Genomic DNA, 23992 nt, shown 5'->3' on the forward strand with positions numbered 1-23992 from the left:
CACCCATTGACCTACTGGGGTCACCCACTGACCGACTGACCGGGGTCACCCAGTGATCGACCGACCGGGGACTCGGACTGACCGACTGCAGTCACCCACTGACCGACCGACCAGGGACACAAACTGACCGACCAGTCTCACCCACTGACCAACCGACTGGGGACTTCCACTGACTGACCGGGGTCACCCACTGACCGACAGGTGACACCCACTGACCGTGGCCACCCACTGACCGGGGTCACCCACTGACCAACCAACCAGGGTCACCCACTGATCAACTGACCGGGGACTCCCACTGACCGACTAGGGTCACCCACTGACCGACTGGGATCACCCACTGGCCAACAGACCGGGGACTCCCACTGACTGACCGGGGTCACCCACTGACCGACAGGGGACACCCACTGACCGACTGCGGTCCCCCACTGACTGACCGACTGACTGGGGATACCCACTGACCGACCGGGGACACCCACTGATCGACTGACCGGGGACTCCCACTGACCGACTGGGGTCACCCACTGACCGACTGGGGCCATTGACTGACTGGGAGCATCCACTAACCAACCGACCGGGGGCTCTCCCTGACTGACCGGGATCAGCCACTGACCGACCAACCGGGGTCACCCATTGACCTACTGGGGTCACCCACTGACCGACTGACCGGGGTCACCCAGTGATCGACCGACCGGGGACTCGGACTGACCGACTGCAGTCACCCACTGACCGACCGACCAGGGACACAAACTGACCGACCAGTCTCACCCACTGACCAACCGACTGGGGACTTCCACTGACTGACCGGGGTCACCCACTGACCGACAGGGGACACCCACTGACCGTGGCCACCCACTGACCGGGGTCACCCACTGACCGACCGACCAGGGTCACCCACTGATCGACTGACCGGGGACTCCCACTGACCAACTAGGGTCACCCACTGACCGACTGGGATCACCCACTGACCAACAGACCGGGGACTCCCACTGACTGACCGGGGTCACCCACTGACCGACAGGGGACACCCACTGACCGACTGCGGTCCCCCACTGACTGACCGACTGACTGGGGATACCCACTGACCGACCGGGGACACCCACTGACCAACCGACCGGGGTCCCCCACTGATCGACCGACCGGGGACTCCCACTGACGGACCGGGGACACCCACTGACGGACCGGGGTCACCCACTGACCGACCGGGGTCACCCACTGACCGACTGGGGTCACCCACTGACCGACTGGGGACACCCACTGACCGGGACGACCCACTGACCGACAGAGGACACCCACTGACCAGAGCCACCCACTGACCGACAGGGGAAACCCACTGACCGGGGTCACCCACTGACCAACAGAGGACACCCACTGACCAGTGCCACCCACTGACCGACAGAGGACACCCACTGACCAGAGCCACCCACTGACCGACAGGGGAAACCCACTGACCAGTGCCACCCACTGACCGACAGGGGAACCCACTGACCAACAGAGGACACCCACTGACCAGGGCCACCCACTGACCGACAGGGGACACCCACTGACCAACAGAGGACACCCACTGACCAGAGCCACCCACTGACCGACTGGGGACACCCACTGTCTGGGACACCCACTGACCAACAGAGGACACCCACTGACCAGGGCCACCCCACTGACCGACAGGGGACACCCACTGACCGACCAGAGTTGTAATGGGTCATTACCGACCAATTGGAGGATGGTGAGGTGTCAGCTCAGGCAGAAGTTGGGGGTGAGGGGTCAGAACATCACCGAGGTGGGGGATAGTGAGAGGTCAGCTCAGACCGAGGGGGGGATAGTGAGGGGTCAGCTCAGACCGAGGTGGGGGATAGTGAGGGGTCCGCTCAGACCGAGTGGGGAGGGTGAGGAGTCAGCTCAGAACGAGAGGGGAGGGTGAGGAGTCAGCTCAGACCGAGGGGGGATGGTGAGGAGTCAGCTCAGACCGAGAGGAGATGGTGACGGGTCAGCTTAGACTGAGGGGAGGATAGTGAGGGGTTGGCTCAGACCGAGGGGGGGATAGTGAGGGGTCAGCTCAGACCGAGGGGGGATGGTGAGGGGTCAGCTCAGACCGAGGGGGGAATGGTGAGGGGTCAGCTCAGACCGAGAGGGGATGTTGAGGGGTCAGCTCAGACCGAGAGGTGATGGTGAGGGGTCAGATCAGACCGAGAGGGGATGGTGAGGCGTCAGCTCAGACCGAGAGGGGATGGTGAGGGGTCAGCTTAGACTGAGGGGAGGATAGTGAGGGGTCAGCTCAGACCGAGGGGGGGATAGTGAGGGGTCAGCTCAGACCGAGGGGGGATGGTGAGGGGTCAGCTCAGACCGAGGGGGGAATGGTGAGGGGTCAGCTCAGACCGAGAGGGGATGTTGAGGGGTCAGCTCAGACCGAGAGGGGATGGTGAGGGGTTAGATCAGACCGAGAGGGGATGGTGAGGCGTCAGCTCAGACCGAGGGGGGATGGTGAGTGGTCAGCTCAGACTGAGAGGGGAGGATAGTGAGGGGTCAGCTCAGACCGAGGTGGGGGATAGTGAGGGGTCCGCTCAGACCGAGGGGGGAGGGTGAGGGTCCGCTCAGACCGAGTGGGGATGGTGAGGAGTCAGCTCAGAACGAGAGGGGATGGTGAGGGGTCAGCTCAGACCGAGAGGGGATGGTGAGGGGTCAGATCAGACTGAGGGGAGGATAGTGAGGGGTCAGCTCAGACCGAGGGGGGGATAGTGAGGGGTCAGCTCAGACCGAGGGGGGATGGTGAGGGGTCAGCTCAGACCGAGGGGGGATGGTGAGGGGTCAGCTCAGACCGAGAGGGGATGGTGAGGGGTCAGCTCAGATCAAGGGGGGATGGTGAGTGGTCAGCTCAGACTGAGAGGGGATGGTGATGTGTCAGCTCAGACCGAGGGGGGAATGGTGAGGGGTCAGCTCAGACTGAGAGGGGATGTTGAGGGGTCAGCTCAGACCGAGAGAGGATGGTGAGGGGTCAGCTCAGACCGAGAGGGGATGGGGAGGGGTCAGATCAGACTGAGGGGGGATGGTGAGGGGTCAGCTCAGACCGAGGGGAGGATAGTGAGGAGTCAGCTCAGACCGAGGGGGGAGGGTGAGGGATCAGCTCAGACCGAGAGGGGAGGGTGAGGGTCAGCTCAGACCGAGGGGGGAGGATGAGGGATCATCTCAGACCGAGGGGGGAATGGAGAGGGGTCAGCTCAGACTGAGAGGGGATGGTGAGGGGTCACATCAGACCGAGGGGAGATGGTGAGGGGTCAGCTTGGACCGAGGGGTATGGTGAGGGGTCAGCTCAGACCGAGGGGAGGATAGTGAGGGGTCAGCTCAGACCGAGGGGGGATGGTGAGGGGTTAACCCCCTTCTAGTGGAAGTCAGATATCTGGTTGCTGGAACGCAGCTTCGTGTTCAGTGATGTTTGGTCATATCTAACAGCCTCTCCTTTATTGCAGCTACTCCCATGTCTCCACGTTGGAACTGGATAAGTTCCTGGAGGATGTTAAGTGAGTTTTTATAAATAGCTAAACTGTACAAGGGACTCTTTTAGAGTCTGAAAATTTTATAGTACAGGAGTGGGCCATTCGAGTCATTGCATTGTACTAGCTCCTGAAAGAACGAGCCAGCTTGTGCCATTCTCCAGCCCCATAGCCCTGTGCATGTATTACTTTGAAATATAGATCCAGCCCTCTCCTGAGGAATGCATTGACTATTGGCTGGTGTGTTTCTGTGTTAGTTGGTAACTGTGGTCAGTGTCCTGTGGCAATGAGTCTAGAGTTTTGACATTTCCATAATCTGTTTGGTATGGTGTTCACCATGGTGACCCTCCATAAGGCAGCAACCATTAACGGTATTGTTGGTGTGGAGCTGCTGGTGTTGGACTGGGGTGGACTAGATCAGAAACCCCACGACACCAGAATATAGCCCAACAGGTTTATTTGAAATCACAAACTTTTGGAGCCACGATGTTGTCTGTGGAGACAGTTGGTGTTGAAGTTTGTGTCCAACAAACAATGCAGATGGCCTTTGTGTGGGTGTGTTGATGGCCTGAAATAGCTCTGCCGCTCAGTAAGATCAGGGCCGACCTGATTCCTCCCCAGTCCCACCCACCAGGAGAATGCCCTGTTGAAATAAAGCACGACCCTTCCTCATTTTCTTCACAACAAACAATAACAATAAACTTCTTATAGAGGCTCAGGAACATTTTGATTCTTGTTTGTCTTTAACAACACAGGGAGGGTCCTGGAGAGCCCACATAGATTCTACAACGCATTGCCAGCAGAGGTGGTAGGCGCAGACACAATGGCATCATTTAAGATGTATCTGGACAGGTACATGAATGGGCAGGAAGCCCATATCTCCCTTAAACTTTCCTCCGCTCACTTTGAACTCATGACCCCTAGTAATTGAGTTCCCACTCAACCATTTGCTTCCTGATCGTACCTGCAGAGTAACTTTGACTGAGTTATTGACAAAGACACCCAGGTGCCTTCAGATAGTAACGCTTCCCACATTTACCCACGTGATATTCAATTGGGCTATGTCTTTAACCACTCACTCAGCCTGTCCAAATCCTCATCAAGTCTCTCTGCATTCCCTCACACTCACATTCCCACCGAGTTATGTCTCATCCACAAACTGGCAAATGTTGGTTGTAATCCACAGATCCATTGATGGAGATTGTGAACAATGGAGGTGGGGGGTGTTCCTTACTGGGTAATCTGAAGCACCTTTGGGACTGAGAGTAACGGTGTGCTGTGTGTTTGTGTGTTGTACCCTCAGGAATGATCTTTAATGGACTGTCAATGGGCGAGGCCATACAAGACTCTCACTGCTTCCTGAGTTGACAGACAATACCCCTGACAGCTCAGCGCGATCCCACTCACTCTCTTCCCTCAGTGCTCCTCTAGCTGTCCTACTCACAAACACTTCCGTCACTCTCTGCTTGACTAATGTGGAGCATTCTCTCTCTCTCTCACTATCGCTGTCTGTCTCATTCTGTCTTTCACACTCTCAGTCTGATTCTCTGGCTCTGTCTCTCTCTCTCTCTGTCTCACTCTCACATAAGAACTTGGGAACTAGGAGCAGGAGTGGGCCATCCTAACCCTCGAGCCTGCCCTGGCATTCATTAAGACCATGGCTGATCTTTTTGAGACAGTCAATGCTCTCTTACCTGCTTTCTCTCTCTCATTCACTCCATCTCTCTTTTTCAGGAATGGAATCTACCCTTTGATGAATTTTTCCTCCAAACGCCCACATCATTTGTTCTGGGGGCAGGTCCATCCGCCTGAATTCACGGACCTGGTGAAATCTCCAATTGCAGAGTCCCATGAGAAGGAGACCAGGAAGGTTAGTGACTGTCTGTGTGTGTGTGTGTGTGTGTGTGTGTGTGTGTGTGTGTGTGTGTGTGTGTGTGTGTGTGTGAGAGACTGTGTGTTATGTGTGTGTGACTGTGTGTGTGTTTGTGTGTGTGTGTGTGTGTGTTTGTGTGTGTGTGTGTGTGTGTGTGTGTGTGAGAGAGAGAGACTGTGTTGTATGTGTGTGTGACTGTGTATATGTGTGTATGACTGTGTGTGTGTATGTGTGTGTGTGTGTGTATGACTGTGTGTGTGACTATGTATATGTGTGTATGACTGTGTGTGTGGTGTGTGTGGGGGGCGTGTGTGTGTGTGACTGTGTGTGTATGGTGTGTGTGTGTGTGTGTGAGACTGTGACTGTGTGTCTGTGTATGTGTGCGTGTGAGAGGCTGTGTGTGTGTGCATCTCTATGCGTGCACATCTCTGTGTGTGCGCATGGGTGTGTGCGTGTGTGTGAACACACATGCACTGTTGTCTGTCAGTGACAGAGAAGTACACAGGAGACTAGAGCTCATGCACACACTGAGCTCTGGCCCTGTGAAGTCTGAACTGAGGAGATCAGCAGGATCCAGGGGTCTCAGATAAAAGTCTCACAGGCATTGTTCCCACTGTACCTTGTGACCCCGAAACTAGCTCCACTCAGTCCTACGCTCTCCCAGACCCTGTCCATCAATTCGCTTTTGGTGAACAGGATTGGATCTCCTTTTCCAGGGGAAATTGGGGAGGTGATGGCCTCGTGCTATTATCACTGAATTGTTAATCCTGAGGTAATGTTCTGGGACCTGGGTGTGAATCCCACCACGGCAGATGGTGGAATTTGAATTCAATAAATTTCTGGAATTAAGAGTCTAATGATGATCATGAATCCATTGTCAATTGTTGGGAAAAACCCATCTGTTGTTTTTTCTTTATTCATTCACGGGATGAGGGTGTTGCTGGCTAGGCTAGCATTTATTGCCCATCCCTAATTGCCCAGAGGGCTGTTAAGAGTCAACCACATTGCATGTAGGCCAGACCAGGTAAGGACGGCAGTTTCCTTCCCTAAAGGACATTAGTGAACCAGATGGGTTTTTCCTGACAATTGACAATAAGATTCGTGGTCATTATTCAACTCTTAATTCCAATTCCACCATCTGCTGTGACAGGATTCGAACCCGGGTACCCAGAACATTATCTGGGTCTCTGGATTAACAGTCCAGCGATAACAGCTCTAAGCCATTGCCTCCCCCTAACATCCTTTAGGGAAGGAAACTCCACAGCCTCGATCAGCTGAGTGAGCCTTTTCTGCACTGTCTCCAACCCCTATATATCTCTCCTTAGATAAGGAGCCCAAAACTGTGCACAGTTTTCCATTTGTGGTTTGACTCGTGACTTGTGCAGTTTTAGCAAGAATTTCCTTATTTTTATACTCCACGTCCTTCGAAATAGAGGCCAGCATTCCATTTGTCTTCCGTATTGCCCTCTGAACTTGTAACTCTGAACAGTGTTCCAGCTGTGGTCTGAGAAGACCTTTGCATTGCTTTAGCAGATTACCCACTGAGGTTGGATGTTACATTGCTGGGAAAACTCAGCAGGCCTGACAGCATCTGTGGAGAGAAATTAGGGTAAATGTTTCATTCAGTGACCCTTCCTCAGACTGATTGTACCTGTGAAAAAGTTGGTAAATATGCTGAAGATGGAGTGGGGAGACAGCTGTGGAGTAAACGAGAGGTGGCGGTGGGTGGGGATGGCTCAGGCGTTTTCTTGAGGATGAACTGAAATGCCCTGAGACCATCCTGAAGGGGTGTGGATATGGTAAAGGATCACACACTCGAGGGAAAGAGGAAGCAGCTAGAACTCGCAAACTTGAAAATCTGAAACTCACATAAAACATCAGAGGAATTGCGGATATAAGTGGGAAGGGACGGGACAGGGGAGAAAAATATCGAGTGGAGCTAGTGCCAGGTGAAGCAGCACCTCACCTGCACCACATTCAGTGTAGTCTACTGCATTCACTGCTCACCATGTGGTCTCCTCCACAGAACACAGACTGAATGATTGCTTTGCAGAACATCGACATTCTGTCTGTAAAAGTCACTTTGAGATTCTAGTTAACAAGGTGTAGAGCTGGATAAACACAGCAGGCCAAGCAGCATCAGGGGAGCAGGAAGGCTGACGTTTCGGGCCTAGACCCTTCTTCAGAAAATTTTCTTATATTATTTCAGATTCTCCAGCATCTGCAGTTCCTACTATCTCTTGAGCTTCTAGTTGCCTTCCTTAAATATGGTCACTAGAACTGAAACATTAAATCTATTTCTCACCACAGATGCTGCCAGACCTGCTGAGTATCTCCTGAAATTTCAGTTTTTGTTTCTGATTTCCAGCATCCGCAGTTGTTTGAGTTTTTTGAACATGGATGCTAGCTTTTTGTAATTCATGGTGAAGGATTCACAGATCCCTCTGTGCTGCACCTTTCTGCAGTCTTTCTGTGTTTAAATAATATTCAGTTTCTGTATTTCTCCTGCCTAACATTTCTCCACATGATGACTCAGTAACCTTGGCAGATGGAAAATACAGCGTGGAAACAGACCCTTCAGTTCAACAAGTCAATGCTGAACAAAAACAAATTGCTGGAAAAGCTCAGCAGGTCTGGCAGCATCTGTGAAGGATAAAACAGAGTTAACGTTTCAGGTCCGGTGACCCTTCCTCAGAACAGTCCATGCTGACCATGTTCCCAAACTAAACTAGTCCCACCTGCCTGCGTTTGGCCCATATCCCTCTAAAGCTTTCCTATTCATGAACTTATCCAAATGACTTTTAATGTTAGCGAGTTTTGAGAAGATTTGTAGCTCAGGTTGAGGTTCTGGATGTGAGTTTGCTCGCTGAGCTGGAAGGTTCGTTTTCAGACGTTTCGTCACCATTCTAGGTAACATCAGTGAGCCTCCGATGAAGCACTGGTGTTATGTCCCGCTTTCTATTTATTTGGTTAGGTTTCCTTGGGTTGGTGATGTCATTTCCTGCATTGGTGATGTCATTTCCTGTTCTTTTTCTCAGTGGATGGTAGATTGGCTCCAAATCAATGTGTTTGTTGATGGAGTTCCGGTTGGAATGCCATGCTTCTAGGAATTCTCGTGCGTGTCTCTGTTTGGCTTGTCCTAGGATGGATGTGTTGTCCCAATCAAAGTGGTGTCCTTCCTCCTCTGTATGTAAGGATACGGGTGATAGTGGGTCCTGTCGTTTTGTGGCTAGTTGATGTTCATGTATCCTGGTGGCTAGCTTCCTGCCAGTTTGTCCAATGTAGTGTTTGTCACAGTTCTTGCAAGGTATTTTGTAGATGACGTTCGTTTTGTTTGTTGTCTGTATAGGGTCTTTTAAGTTCATTAGCTGCTGTTTTAGTGTGTTGGTGGGTTTGTGGGCTACCCTGATGCCAAGGGGTCCGAGTAGTCTGGCAGCCATTTCAGAAATGTCTTTGATGTAGGGGAGAGTGGTTATGGTTTCTGAGCCCGTTTTGTCCGTTTGTTTGGGTTTGTTGCTGAGAAATCGGCGGACTGTGTTCATAGGGTACCCATTCTTTTTGAATACGCTGTATAGGTGATTTTCCTCTGCTCTGCGTAGTTCCTCTGTGCTGCAGTGTGTGGTGGCTCACTGGCACAGACATGTTCCTGCATCTACCACTTCATCTGGCAGTACATTCAACACACTAACCACACTCTGTAAAAAATAAAAAGTTGTCCCTCATGTCCTTTTTAAATCTTTTTCCTCTCACCTTAAAAATATGCCCCCTCATATTGAGACCCCCCAGTCTAGGGAAAAGACCTTTGCTCTTCATCATTTAAGAGACTGCTGGACATGCATATGGTCACAGAAATTTGAGGGTGCATACATGAGGATCAATGGTCGGCACAACATTGTGGGCTGAAGGGCCAGTTCTGTGCTGTACTGTTCTATGTTCTATGTTCTATGTTCTATCTTATCTGCGCGTCTCACAATTTTATAAACGTCCATAAGCTCTATTCCCAGCAACATCTTAGTGAATCTTTCTAAACCCTCTCCAGTTTAATAATGTCCTTCCTGTAACAGGGGGACGAGAACTGGACACTACTTCAGAAGAGGCTTCACCAACATCCTGTACAACCTCATCATGACACCCCAACTCCTGCACTGAATGGCCTGAGCAATGAAGGCGAGCGTGCTAAACACCTTCTAACCCCCCTCTCTACCAGTGAAGAAACTTCTAAAGAACTTTGTACCTGAACCCTTGGGTCTACAACACTGCCCAGGGCTTTACCATTAACTGTATAAGTCCTGCCCTTGTTTATTTCATCAAAGCACAATACCTCACATTTATCCAAATTGAATTCATAGGAACATAGAACATAGGTGTGGGAGTAGGCCGTTCAGCTCTTTAAGCCCGGCACCATCTTTCGGTGTGATCGTGGCTGATCATGCAATCTCAGTAACCTATTCCCACCCTCTCCCCATACCCCTTGATCCCTTTAGCAGCAGGGTCACGACCAGCTCCCTCTTGAATATATCTAATGAACTGGCGCAAAAGCTTCCTGTGGGAGAGAATTCCACAGGTTCACAACGCTCTGGGTGAAGAAATTCTTCCCCATCTCAGTCCTGAATAGTTTATCCCCTTATTCTTAATCTCCATGTGCAACTCTCCAGCCCATTGACCCAATTGATCACCATCCCCTAGGTCCCGTTGCACCCTACAACAGCCCTCTACGCTATTCATAACTCCACCAACCTTTGTAACACCAGCAAACTTACTAACCCCCTCCTTTCACTTCCTTATCCAACTCATTTATAAAGATCACAAAGAGCAGAGGTCCCAGAACAGATCCCTGCGGCACACCACTGGTCACCGAGCTCCAGGCTGAATACCTTCCATCTACTACCACCCTCTGTCTTCTATTAGACAGCCAGTCTTCTATTAGACAGCCAAATTTCCCTGGATCCCATGCCTCCCTACTTTCTGAATAAGCCTACCATGGGGAACCTTATCACGTGCCTTACTAAAATCCATGTACAGCACATCCACTGCTTTGCCTTCATCCATGTGTTTTGTCACATCTTGAAAGAATTCAATAAGCTTGTGAGGCATGACCTGCCCCTCACAAAATCATGCTGACTGTTTCTAAACAAACTGTGCTTTTCCAAATAGTCATAAATACTATCCCTCAGAATCCACTCCATTAATTTGTCCACAACAGAAGTAAGACTGACCAGTCTGTAATTCCCAGGATTATCCCTATTCCATTTCTTGAACAAGGGAATAACATTTGCCATCCTCCACTCATTTGGTACTACTCCAGTGGACAGTGAGGATGTAAAGATCATTGCCAAAGGGGCAGCATTCTCTTCCCTCGCCTCCCGTAGGAACCTTGGGTCTATCCCGTCTGGCCCAGGGGATTTATATGTCCTCAAGCTTTTCAAAATTTCTAGTACATCCTCCTTCATAACATCAACCTGTTCGAGCACATCTGCCTGTTTCAAGCTGTCCTCACAAATGTCAAGGTCCCTCTCACTGGTGAAAGCTGAAGCAAAGTATTCATTAAGGATTTCCCCTACCTCCTCTCACTCCACGCACAAGTTCCCTGCACTGTCCCTCACTCTGGCCATCCTCTTGTTCCTCACATATGTATAGAACGCCTTGGGGTTTTCCATAATCCTACCCGGCAAGGCTTTTTCCTACCCCCTTCTATCTCTCCTAAATCCATTCCTTCGTTCCTTACTGGCTACCGTGTAGCCCTCTAGAGCTCTGTCTGATCCTTGCTTTGTCAACCTTAAGCAAGCTTCCTTCTTCCTCTTGACTAGGTGTTCCACATGTCGTTTCATCCAAGGTTCCTTCACCTGACCATCCCTTTCTTGCCTCAGTGGGACAAACCTGCCCAGCACTCATACGAACATTGGTGGGTCTGCTTTCTAAATGAGCTTCCAACTCTTCAAAATCTTGCAGTCCAACCTTCTTTGTAGTCCTCCCAATGTCTTTGCCACCAACATGGACATCATCTGGATCCCTCCCTTCCCTCTCCAAGTTCCTCTCTCGCCCTGAGGGGATGGCCTTACCCCGGCACCAGGCAGGGAACGCAGCCTTCGGGGCTCCCACTCACAGGGAATAGGACCAATCCCCCTCATTTACTGCCCCCGACCACAAATACATTCCTATTTCCTCTCCCCATTTCAATGGCTCCATAAATCAGCATGCTGTGGTTACTGTCCCTCGCTCTCAGCAGCCCCCACTCACAGCCGCATGGGCTGTTGGATCCTTCTAAATGTTTGGGAGGCAGGAACGGTATTGGGTACAGTGGGTGGGGAATGGGTGCAGTGGGTGGGGAATGGGGAGAGTGGGCGGGGAACGGGGGGAGTGGGTGGGGAATGGCGAGAGTGGGTGGGGAATGGGGAGAGTGGGTGGGGAATGCCGAGAGTGGGTGGGGAATGGGGAGAGTGGGTGGGGAATGGCGAGAGTGGGTGGGGAATGGGGAGAGTGGGTGGGGAATGGCGAGAGTGGGTGTGAAATGGGGAGAGTGGGTGGGGAACGGGGAGAGTGGGTGGGGAACGGGGAGAGTGGGTGGGGAACGGGGGGAGTGGGTGGGGAATGGCGAGAGTGGGTGGGGAATGGGGAGAGTGGGTGGGGAATGCCGAGAGTGGGTGGGGAATGGGGAGAGTGGGTGGGGAATGGCGAGAGTGGGTGGGGAATGGGGAGAGTGGGTGGGGAATGGCGAGAGTGGGTGTGAAATGGGGAGAGTGGGTGGGGAACGGGGAGAGTGGGTGGGGAACGGGGAGAGTGTGTGGGGAACGGGGAGAGTGGGTGGGGAACGGGGGGAGTGGGTGGGGAATGGGTTGAGTGGGTGGGGTACGGGGAGAGTGGATAGGGAATGGGGGGAGTGTGTGGGGAACGGGGAGAGTGGGTGGGGAATGGGGAGAGTGGGTGGGGAATGGGGAGAGTGGGTGGGGGACAGGGAGAGTGGGTGGGGGACAGGGAGAGTAGGTGGGGGACGGGGAGTGTGGGTGTAGCTGTGGGTTAGGTGGGCATGGGGCAGGGTGTGTGGGCGGGGGGTGGAGAGACTGGATGGGGAATGGGGGAAATGTGAGTGTGAGGTGGAGAGAGACGCGAGGGGAATGGTAAGAATGGTTGAGGGAGAGGGCTGTGTGGAGGGGGGAATGGGGAGAGTGGATTGGGTGGGTAGGGATTGTGGATGGGGTGTGAGGAGAGCGAGTGGGAAGTGGGGAGAATAAGTGGGGGAGCAGAAAGTGTGGGTGATGGACAGGGGTATGGGGAGAGTTTGCGGGGAGCGGGGAGAGTGAGTGAGAAGCAGGTAGAATGGGTGGGGGAACGGAGAGTGTGGGTGATGGACACGGGGTGGGGAGAGTGTGCAGGGAGCAGGAATTCTGGACGAAGGAACGTGGGCAGGGTTGCAGAAAATGATGGATGGGGTTTGGGGACTGTGGGTGGTATGGGGAGAGAGGGTGGGGATGGGGAGTGTGGGGTCAGTGGGTGGGGTCGGGGAGTGTGGACAGGGTGGGGAAGGTGGGAAGGGGGAGAGTGTGTCACTGCGTGTGTTGAATATTATGGTCTGGGCAGTGGTGAAAGATTTATTCTCGATTTACCAGGTCATTCAGATGCAGTGCCACCTGGACTCACACGAGGCCAACAGCAAAAGGCATGTAAGTGAATCAGCTCGAGGGAAAACCCCGAGTGTGTGAGAGAGGGAGAGGGAGGGGGGATTCGGGGAGAAGGAGAGGGGAGAGGGAGAGGGAGAGAGAGGGAGAGAGGGGGAGGGAGGGAGAGGAGGAGAGAGTGGGAGACAGGGAGAGTGGGAGAGAGGAGGAGAGAGGGAGAGGGAGAGAGAGCAGGAGACAGAGAGAGGAAGTTGCAGGGAGAGGAGGGGGGACAGAGAGAGAGAGATAGAGAGGCATAGAACATAGAACATGACAGCACAGTACAGGCCATTCGGCCCTCGATGTTGTGCCGACCTGTCATACCGATCTCAAGCCCATCTAACCTACACTATTCCATGTACGTCCATATGCTTATCCAATGACGACGTAAATGTACCTAAAGTTGGCGAATCTACTACCGTTGCAGGCAAAGCGTTCCATTCCCTTACTACTCTGAGTAAAGAAACTACCTCTGACATCTGTCCTCTATCTTTCACCCCTCAATTTAAAGCTATGCCCCCTCGTGCTCGCCGTCACCATCCTAGGAAAAAGGCTCTCCCTATCCACCCTATCTAACCCTCTGATTATTTTATATGTCTCAATTAAGTCACCTCTCAACCACCTTCTCTCTAATGAAAACAGCCTCAAGTTCCTCAGCCTTTCCTCGTAAGACCTTTCCTCCATACTAGGCAACATCCTAGTAAATCTCCTCTGCACCCTTTCCAAAGCTTCCACATCCTTCTTATAATGCGGTGACCAGAACTGTACACAATACTCCAAGGGCAGCCGCACCAGAGTTTTGTACAGCTTCACCATAACCTCTTTGTTCCGGAACTCGATCTCTCTATTAATAAAAGCTAAAACACCGTATGCCTTCTTAACAGCCGTGTCAACCTGGGTGGCAACTTTCAAGGATCTGTGTACATGGACACCGAGATCTCTCTGCTCATCTACACTGCTAAGAATCTTACCATTAGCCCTGTACTTTGCCTTCTGGTTACTCCTACCAAAGTGCATCACCTCACACTTGTCTGCAATAAACTCAATAAGGTTTGTGAGGCACGACCTTCCCTTCACAAAACCGTGCTGACTATTCCAAATAATTTATTCTTTTCTAGATGATTATAAATCCTATCCCTTATAACCTTTTCCAACACTTTACCAACAACTGAGGTAAGGCTCACTGGTTCTATAATTACCAGGGTTGTCTCTACTCCCCTTCTTGGACAGGGGAACCACATTTGCTATCCTCCAGTCATCTGGCACTATTCCTATAGACAATGACGAGTTAAAGATCAATGCCAAAGGCTCGGCAATCTCCTCCCTGGCTTCCCAGAGGATCTGAGGAAAAATCCCATCCGGCCCAAGGGACTTATCTATCTTCACCCTCTGTAGGATTTCTAATACCTCTTCCTTGTGAACCTCAATCCCACCTAGTCTAGTAGCCTGTATCTCAGTATTCTCCTCAACAACATTGTCGTTTTCTAGAGTGAATACTGTTGAAAAATATTCATTTAGTGCTTCCCCTATCTCATCTGACTCCACACACAACTTACTACTACTATCCTTGATTGGCCCTAATCTTACTCTCCTCATTCTTTTATTCCTTATATACCTATAGAAAGCCTTAGGGTTTACCTTGATCCTATCTGCCAACAACTTCTCAAGTCTCCTCCTGGCTCTTCTGAGCTCTCTCTTTAGGTCTTTCCTGGCTACCTCGTAGCCCTCAAGTGCCCTAACTGAGCCTTCACATCACATCCTAACATAAGCCTTCTTCTTCCTCTTGACCAGGGATTCCACCTCCTTCGTAAACCACGGCTCCTGCACTCTACAGCTTTCTCCCTGCCTGACAGGTACATACTTATCTAGGACACACAGGAGCTTTTCCTTGAATAAGCTCCACATTTCTAATGTGCCCATCCCCTGCAGTTTCCTTCCCCATCCTATTCTCCCTAAATCTTGCCTAATCTCATCGTAATTGCCTTTCCCCCAGCTATAACTCTTGCCCAGTGGTATACACCTATCCCTTTCCATCACTAAAGTAAACATAACAGAATTGTGATCGCTATCACCAAAGTGCTCACCTACTTCCAAATCTAACAACTGTCCAGGCTCATTACCCAGTGCCAAATCTAATGTGGCTTCACCCCATGTTGGCCTATCTACATACTGTGTCAGGAAGCCCTCCTGCACACACTGGACAAAAACTGACCCATCCATAGTATTCGAACTGTAGCGTTCCCAGTCAATATTTGGAAAGTTGAAGTCCCTCATGACAACTACCCTGTCTCTCTCACTCCTATCGAGATTCATCTTTGCTTTCCTTTCCTCTACATCTCTGGAACTATTCGGAGGCCTATAGAAAACTCCCAACAGGGTGACCTCTCCTTTCCTGTTTGTAACCTCAGCCCATACTACCTCAGTTGACAAGTCCCTAAACATCCTTTCTGCAAATGTAATACTGTCCTTGACCAACAATGCCACACCTCCCTCCCTTTTAACATCCTCTCTGTTCTTACTGAAACATCTAAATCCCGGAACCTGCAACAACCATTCCTGTCCCTGCTCTATCCATGTCTCCGAAATGGCCACAACATCGAAGTCCCAGGTACTAACCCATGCTGCAAGTTCACCCACCTTATTCCAGACGCTCCTGGCATTGAAGTAGACACACTTCAAACCAACTTCTTGCTTGCCGGTGACAACTTGCGTCCCTGAAACTTTATTTCAGACCACCCTACTCTCAACCTTTACTATAGTCGAACTACAATTTTGGTGCCCATCCCCCTGCTGAATTAGTTTAAACCCACCCGAATAGCCTTAGTGAATTTCCCCCCAGGATATCGGTACCCCTCTGGTTCAGGCAATGGGGTGAAAAACTGACAAAGTGAGATGGAAAGCAGAGACTTTGAGCCAGAGGCAGAAAGAGAGAAGGAAACAGACTGAAAGCGTCTGAAACAGGAGAGGGACAGACAGAAAGAGTTCGGAAGTTGTGCTCTGGAGAATTTCCCTGAGCAGGAAGGGGGCATGTCCAACGGGAAAGGGATCCTCTGTGAGACCTGGCTCTCAGGAATGAGGTGTGCCTAGTGTGGAAGACAGTGAGCATCAGGATAAGAGTTGGAAAGGACAGTGGTCAATGCGGAGAGGGAAATGTGAACAGGGGACAGCAAGCCTCAATGAGGTGAGAATGGAGAGGGCTAAGATCACTTAGAATCAAGCTAGAGCAGCAAGCCTGCAGAATGTTCTGGTACTAGGAAAACTAGTCCTGAGCTCCCTGGGGGAGAAAACACCCAGAGGAAAATGAAAGTACAAATGTCAATAAGGGCATGTTAATAACTCAAGAGAGGAGGTCCTTCAGTCCGTCACATCTGTGCCAGTCAAAAACAACCACATAACTATTCTAATCCCATTTGGCAGCACTACACCCATAATCTTGTTTAATTTGACATTACAAGTGCACATCTAAACACTTCCTTAATGTGATGAGGGTTTCTGTCTCTCCCACACTTACAAGCAGTGAGTCCCAAATTCCCCCCACCCTCTGGGTGAAAAGGTTTATCCTCACATCCTCTCTAAACCTCCTGCTCCTTACCTTAGATCACAGGCCCCAGTCATTGACCCCTCTGTTCAGGGGAAATGTTCCTCCTATCTTCGATATAACAAAGTGTGGAGCTGGATGAACACAGCAGGCCAAGCGGCATCTCAGGAGCACAAAAGCTGACGTTTCAGGCCTAGACCCTTCATCAGAGAGGTGGTCCTGAGATGCTGCTTGGCCTGCTGTGTTCATCCAGCTCCACACTTTGTTATCTTGGATTCTCCAGCATCTGCAGTTCCCATTATCACTTCCTCCTGTCTTCCCTGTCTGTGACCCTCATAATTTTATCCAATCAATCACATCCCCTCTCAGTCTCCTCCGCTCAGGAAAACAACCCCAGTCTGTCCAGTCTCTCTTCATCACTGAAACTCTCCAATCCAGGAGACATCCTGGCAAATCTCCCTCTACACCCCCTCCAGTGCTATCACACCCCTCTGATAGTGTGGGTTCCAGAACTGCACACAATACTCCAGCTGTGGCCTAACTGATGTTTGTACAGTTCCAGCATAACCTCCCTGCTCCTTAACCTTATCCCTCAGATAATAAAAGCAAGTATATCATATCCTTCTTCACTTTATCCACTTGCCCTGAGACCTTAAGGGACTGTTGTACATGCACACCAGGGTCCCTCTGATCCTCGGGGCTTCTCAGGGTCCTGCTGTTCATCATGTGTTCCCTTGCCTTGTCTGTCCTGCCAACGTGCATCATCACCTCACATTTATCCGGATTGAATCCCATTGGATACTGACCAGTCCATCCAAACCCTCCTGTAATCTAACCATCTGACCAGCCTGTGTGTGCAGGCAGCTTACATGGGAAAGAACCATAGCAAAAAGATGGTGAAGGAGGGGAGAAAGGATTAGTGACTGAAGTGAGAATTAACACATGGAAGAAGAGGTTTCAAATGAGGATTTACACGAGACCACAATGAACAAGAGCATGAGTAGACCATTCAGCCCTTTGAGCCTTTGCTGCTACCACACTGGCTTGTGTTGAGTTGGGAACAGCACAGCGGATCAGACAGTGCCCGAGGAGCAGGAAAGGCAATGTTCCAGGCTGAAAGACAAAGCGTTTCCACCCGAAACATTGACTCTCCTGCTCCTCAAGCACTGTCTGACCCACTGTACTTTTCCAACTCCGCATCTATTGATTCTGGCTTCCAGCGTCTGCCGTCCCTGACTGTCTCCAAATGGCTAGTACTGACCTTGTGTTTCACCTCCACTTTCCCACCTACTCCCTGTATCCTCGGTTTCCCGAGAGAACTAAGATCTGTCTTCAGCCACACCCCCAGCAGCCTTAAACATGTTCACCGATGGAGAGCCTAGTGAGATGGAGAATTCCAAAGGTTCACAACCCTCTGAGTGAAGAAATATCTCCCCTCTTGATTCATGGAGCCATGGAGTCATACAGCACGAGAACAGGCCCTTCGGCCCACCAAGTTAATGCTGACCAACAAACAGCAAACTATATTAATCCCATTTACCGGCACTTGGTCCTAGCATTTTAAGTTCTCATCCAATATTTTTTCAGGTCTCCTCTAAACCAGTTCTCACCTTAAACTGACTCTGTTCTTAGACACATCTGCCATGGGGAGGAGATTCTCACGATCTACTCTATATATGTCTCTCATAATTTTATTATAGCTCAATCAGATCCCCCCTCTGCCTCCTCTGCTCCAGGGAAATCAAACCCAGCCAAACCCACTCCTTCCTCATAACTGATTTGTAACAAGACATCCCTGCTCCTACATTCTATGCCCCAGCTAATGAAGACGAGTATCCTATATACCTTATCCACCACCCTGTCTACCTGTGCCATCTCCTTCAGCATATACATCAAGGTCTCTTTGTTCTGCAGTGCTCTCCAGGGACCTACTATTCATTGCGTAAATCCTTCACGAGACCTCCCAAAATTCATCGCCTTGCACTTATCGGGATCAAACTCCATCTGTCATTGCTCTGCCCAATTTACCAGATGATCGATATCAGACTGTAGCCTGAGACCATCCTCCTCAGTAACAGCATCAGCCCTAATTTGTGTCATCTGTAAACTTACCAATTACACCTTCTATATTCTCACCCAAGTCATTAACGTAGATAACAAACAGCGAAGGTCCCAGATTGATCCCTCTGGTCCACTGCTAATCACAGGTTTCCACTCAGAAAAACAACCACCAGCCATGCAGTTCCCATTATCTCTGATACTATTTGAACCATCACCTTTTGTCTCTTTTCTGTGAGCCCAGTTTAGATCCAGTTTGCCAACTTGCCGCGGATCCCATGGGCTCTTACCGCTTGGACCAGCCTTCCATGCGGGACCTTGTCAAAGGCCCTACTGCAGTCCACGTAAAACACATCGACTGCACTATCCTCATCAACATATTCCGTCACCTTCTCAAACACACAGACTCAAACTTAGTCAGACAGGGTCTCTCTCCAACAAACCTCTGCTGACTAGCCTTGATCAATGCCGGCCTTTTCACCTATTGTTATCGGATCCTTCAGAATCTTCTCCAATGATTTCCCTGTCACTGATGTCAGACTAATTGGTCTGCAATTACCTGGCCGATTCCTGCTCTCTTTGTGAACAAAGGAGCCACATTAGCCATCCTCCAGTCATCGTGGCAATTTACCTTTAACCAGCAAAGTATTAAATGTCTCTGCTCCAGGCCCCAGCAATCTCCTCCCTTGCCTCCAAAAGCTCCCTGGGGTGCATCTCCTCAGGCCCTGGGGATTGATGCACTTTTATGGCCCCTTAAACATTTATTCCTCTGACTTATTAATCGTAACATGATTTAGAACCTCACCGCCCCACATGAAATCTCCAGCTACAGTGTAACTGTTGTATGCTTTGATGTTAAAACACAAATGCTGCTGGGCCTGCTGTGTTCATCCAGCTCCACACTTTGTTATCTCGGATTCTCCAGCATCTGCAGTTCCCATTATCACTGTACCAACCTCTCTCTTCCTTTTTCCCACAGCTTACTCTCTTCCTCAAATTGGACGATCGTTTACACAGACATCTGACCTGTGACCTTTTGCCAAGTGAGTATTTTGGGCACTTTTCCCACAATTTTCTCCCTCAATTCCCCTCCACCAACAATTCCCAATCTCCATGAAGTACTACTCATTGACTCGACCCTCTCTCTCTGTCTGTCAGCTGATCATTCCCAGGATTTGGCCCGAGAACTTGTGCAGTATGGATTCATTCGCCAGGTAACAGTGAGCACCCAACCCTGATCCACCCACCATCGGCTTCCTCAATGCACATCCTCCCCCCACCCCACCCCTGCACTCGGCGTGACCCCTGCCCAACCCTTGCCATCCTCCTGGCTGCTGCCCTGAATCTCCCTGGCATGGGACTTTCCTGGCCATTGCACTTCTTTTTAGTGACTGTAGAGGCAGTGGTGGGGGTGGGGGTGGTTTTGCAGTGGAGTAGTGGAGAAACCCCAGAACATTTAGATTCAAATTCTGTTGTGCCAGATTGTGAGAGATAAATTCGCTGAATAACTCTGGAACTGAGAGTCCGTGATGAAATGCTCATCAATTGTCAGGAAAAACCCACCTGGTTCACTAATGTCCTTTTAGGGTAGGAAACTGCCATCCTTACCTGGTCTGGCCTACATGTGACTCCAGGCCCACAACAATGTGGTTGACTCTTAACCACCCTCTGGGTAATTAGGGATGGGCAATAAATGCTGCCTGGCCAGCGATGTGCCTCACCCTGAGAATGAATAAAATGGAATGATAGCCATCTTCAACTCCCAGGAGCATAAACTTTCCAAACTTATCGCAGTGCTAGGTCACGGCAGTTTCAGAGCCTTATGCATTGTGCCTATGGTGTTTTGTTTTCTTCCTCTTCACATTTCTCACTCACACTTTCCACAGGACGACTGTCAGAAGTTGGAAAACTTTCTGGAAGATACTTTCAGCAAGCTCGAAGGTGAAGGGGTCACTGCCCAGTCATGGCAAGTGCTGAACCGAGATTAGGGGAGAGGACCAGGCAGTGACACGCCCTGTCCCACTGCAGCCTTACCTCGGCACAGGCATTCACCCTGGTAACAAGCAGCAACATCACCATGTCTGCACCCAGCTTCACCATCTCACTACTCACTGCCTAACATCTGTATGTGAAACACTCCCAGCACAGGGACAGCACGGGGCTGGATTCCTAACATCTGTATGTGAAACACTCCCAGCACAGGGACAGCACGGGGCTGGATTCCTAACATCTGTATGTGAAACACTCCCAGCACAGGGACAGCACGGGGCTGGATACAGATGAAAGCTCCCTCTACACCATCCCCCTAGTGAATTTCTGCAGTGCATCTTGTAGATAGTACACACTGCTGCGACTGAGTGTCGGTGGTGGAGGGAGTGTGATGCTTGTGGATGTGGTGCCAATCAAGCGGCTGCTTTGTCCTGGATGGTGTCAGGCTTCTTGAGTGTTTTTGGGGCTGCACCCATCCAGGCAAGTGGGGAGTATTCCATCACAAGATAATAAAATGTGAGGCTGGATGAACACAGCAGGCCAAGCAGCATCCCAGGAGCACAAAAGCTGACGTTTCGGGCCTAGACCCTTCATCAGAGAGGGGGATGGGGGGAGGGAACTGGAATAAATAGGGAGAGAGGGGGAGGCGGACCGAAGATGGAGAGCAAAGAAGATAGGTGGAGAGGGTGTAGGTGGGGAGGTAGGGAGGGGATAGGTCAGTCCAGGGAAGACGGACAGGTCAAGGAGGTGGGATGAGGTTAGTAGGTAGCTGGGGGCGTGGCTGGGGGTGGGAGGAAGGGATGGGTGAGAGGAAGAACCGGTTAGGGAGGCAGAGACAGGTTGGACTGGTTTTGGGATGCAGTGGGTGGGGGGGAAGAGCTGGGCTGGTTGTGTGGTGCAGTGGGGGGAGGGGATGAACTGGGCTGGTTTAGGGATGCAGTGGGGGAAGGGGAGATTTTGAAACTGGTGAAGTCCACATTGATACCATATGGCTGCAGGGTTCCCAGGCGGAATATGAGTTGCTGTTCCTGCAACCTTCGGGTGGCATCATTGTGGCAGTGCAGGAGGCCCATGATGGACATGTCATCAAGAGAATGGGAGGGGGAGTGGAAATGGTTTGCGACTGGGAGGTGCAGTTGTTTGTTGCGAACTGAGCGGAGGTGTTCTGCAAAGCGGTCCCCAAGCCTCCGCTTGGTTTCCCCAATGTAGAGGAAGCCGCACCGGGTACAGTGGATGCAGTATACCACATTGGCAGATGTGCAGGTGAACCTCTGCTTAATGTGGAATGTCATCTTGGGGCCTGGGATGGGGGTGAGGGAGGAATGCTACACTTGCCCCCACACCTCCTCCCTCACCCCCATCCCAGGCCCCAAGATGACATTCCACATTAAGCAGAGGTTCACCTGCACATCTGCCAATGTGGTATACTGCATCCACTGTACCCGGTGCGGCTTCCTCTACATTGGGGAAACCAAGCGGAGGCTTGGGGACCGCTTTGCAGAACACCTCCGCTCAGTTCGCAACAAACAACTGCACCTCCCAGTCGCAAACCATTTCCACTCCCCCTCCCATTCTCTTGATGACATGTCCATCATGGGCCTCCTGCACTGCCACAATGATGCCACCCGAAGGTTGCAGGAACAGCAACTCATATTCCGCCTGGGAACCCTGCAGCCATATGGTATCAATGTGGACTTCACCAGTTTCAAAATCTCCCCTTCCCCCACTGCATCCCTAAACCAGCCCAGTTCATCCCCTCCCCCCACTGCACCACACAACCAGCCCAGCTCTTCCCCCCCACCCACTGCATCCCAAAACCAGTCCAACCTGTCTCTGCCTCCCTAACCGGTTCTTCCTCTCACCCATCCCTTCCTCCCACCCCCAGCCACACCCCCAGCTACCTACTAACCTCATCCCACCTCCTTGACCTGTCCGTCTTCCCTGGACTGACCTATCCCCTCCCTACCTCCCCACCTACACCCTCTCCACCTATCTTCTTTGCTCTCCATCTTCGGTCCGCCTCCCCCTCTCTCCCTATTTATTCCAGTTCCCTCCCCCCATCCCCCTCTCTGATGAAGGGTCTAGGCCCGAAACGTCAGCTTTTGTGCTCCTGGGATGCTGCTTGGCCTGCTGTGTTCATCCAGCCTCACATTTTATTATCTTGGAATCTCCAGCATCTGCAGTTCCCATTATCTCTCCCCAGTATTCCATCACACTCCTGCCTCGTGCCTTGTAGATGGTGGGACAGGCTTTGGGGAGTCAGGAGGTGAGTTACTCGCTGCAGTATTTCTGGCTTCTGACCTGCTCTTGTAGTCACTGTGTTTAGAGAGTCCGGTTTTGTTTCTGATCAATGGCAGCCCCCAGAAAACAGAGAGTAATGGGCAACGGATAGTTCTTCGACTGGAGAACAGTTTGTAGTGGAGTTACCCAAAGAGAGATTTTGGGAGATGGAGTTCTTTTTGGAAGGTCGAATTTAAATGCTGAATATAGGATTAAAGGCAGGATTCTCGGCAGTGTGGAGGAACAACGGGATCTTGGTGTTCAAATGCATAGCTCCCTCAAAGTTACCACTCAAGTGGATAAGGTTGTTATGAAAGCATATGGTGTTTTGGCTTTCATTAACAGGGGGATCGAGTTTAAGAGCCACGAGGTTATGCTGCAGCTCTACAAAACCCTGATGAGACCACACTTGGAATATTGTGTCCAGTTCTGGTCGCCCTATTATAGGAAAGATGTGGAGGCTTTGGAGAGGGTGCAAAGGAGGCTTATCAGGATGTTGCCTGGACTGGAGGGCTTGCCCTATGAGGAGAGGTTGACTGAGCTTGGATTTTCTCTCTGGAGAGAAGGAGGAAGAGAGGTGATCTGATCGAGGTGTACAAGGTAATGAGAGGCATGGATAGAGTCGATAGCCAGAGACTTTTCCCCAGGACAGGACTGACTGCCACGAGGGGTCATAGTTTTAAGGTGTTAGGAGGAAGGTATAGAGGAGACATCAGAGGGAGGTTCTTCACCCAGAGAGTTGTGAGCGCATGGAATAGTTTGCCAGTGATAGTCGTGGAAGCGGAGTCATTAGTGACATTTGAGCAACTGCTGGACATGCACATGGACAGCAGTGAATTCAGGGGAATGTAGGTTAGGTTATTTTATTTTTGGATTAGGATTATTCCACGGCACAACATCGTGGGCCGAAGGGCCTGTACTGTGCTGTACTTTTCTATGTTCTATGTTCCCTGATCTGGATCTTGGTGAGCAGCGGGCAATTTCCAACATCACAGATTGACATGAAACTGGGAAGGATTGTAAATGTGAAGGGGACAGTGTGGAACTCCAAAAGTTTATGAACACCTTGGTGGAGTGGGCAGATAAATGAGGTTCAATGCCAGAGAAGTGTGAGGTG

At 50.9% G+C, this 23992-nt stretch overlaps 1 protein-coding gene across 4 annotated transcripts in view; it reads left to right on the top strand.

The window, feature by feature from the left end:
• LOC125463111 (nuclear receptor-binding protein 2-like) overlaps positions 1 to 21112 on the top strand; it is a 91945-nt gene extending 70833 nt beyond the window's left edge. For 3 of the 4 annotated variants that reach the window (XM_059641004.1, XM_059641014.1, XM_059641009.1), the window contains 6 exons: positions 3462 to 3512; positions 5220 to 5355; positions 12963 to 13016; positions 19586 to 19649; positions 19765 to 19820; positions 20493 to 21112. In XM_059641004.1, the coding sequence (XP_059496987.1) occupies positions 3462 to 3512; positions 5220 to 5355; positions 12963 to 13016; positions 19586 to 19649; positions 19765 to 19820; positions 20493 to 20594 (463 nt within the window). In that variant the 3' untranslated portion in view covers positions 20595 to 21112. The remainder of the gene's footprint in view (positions 1 to 3461; positions 3513 to 5219; positions 5356 to 12962; positions 13017 to 19585; positions 19650 to 19764; positions 19821 to 20492) is intronic. The other variant, XM_059641012.1, reaches the window with a different exon arrangement.
• Positions 21113 to 23992: the final 2880 nt, after the last annotated feature.

The sequence above is a fragment of the Stegostoma tigrinum genome, chromosome 2 (assembly GCF_030684315.1).
Source record: "Stegostoma tigrinum isolate sSteTig4 chromosome 2, sSteTig4.hap1, whole genome shotgun sequence".
Lineage (NCBI taxonomy): Eukaryota > Metazoa > Chordata > Chondrichthyes > Orectolobiformes > Stegostomatidae > Stegostoma > Stegostoma tigrinum.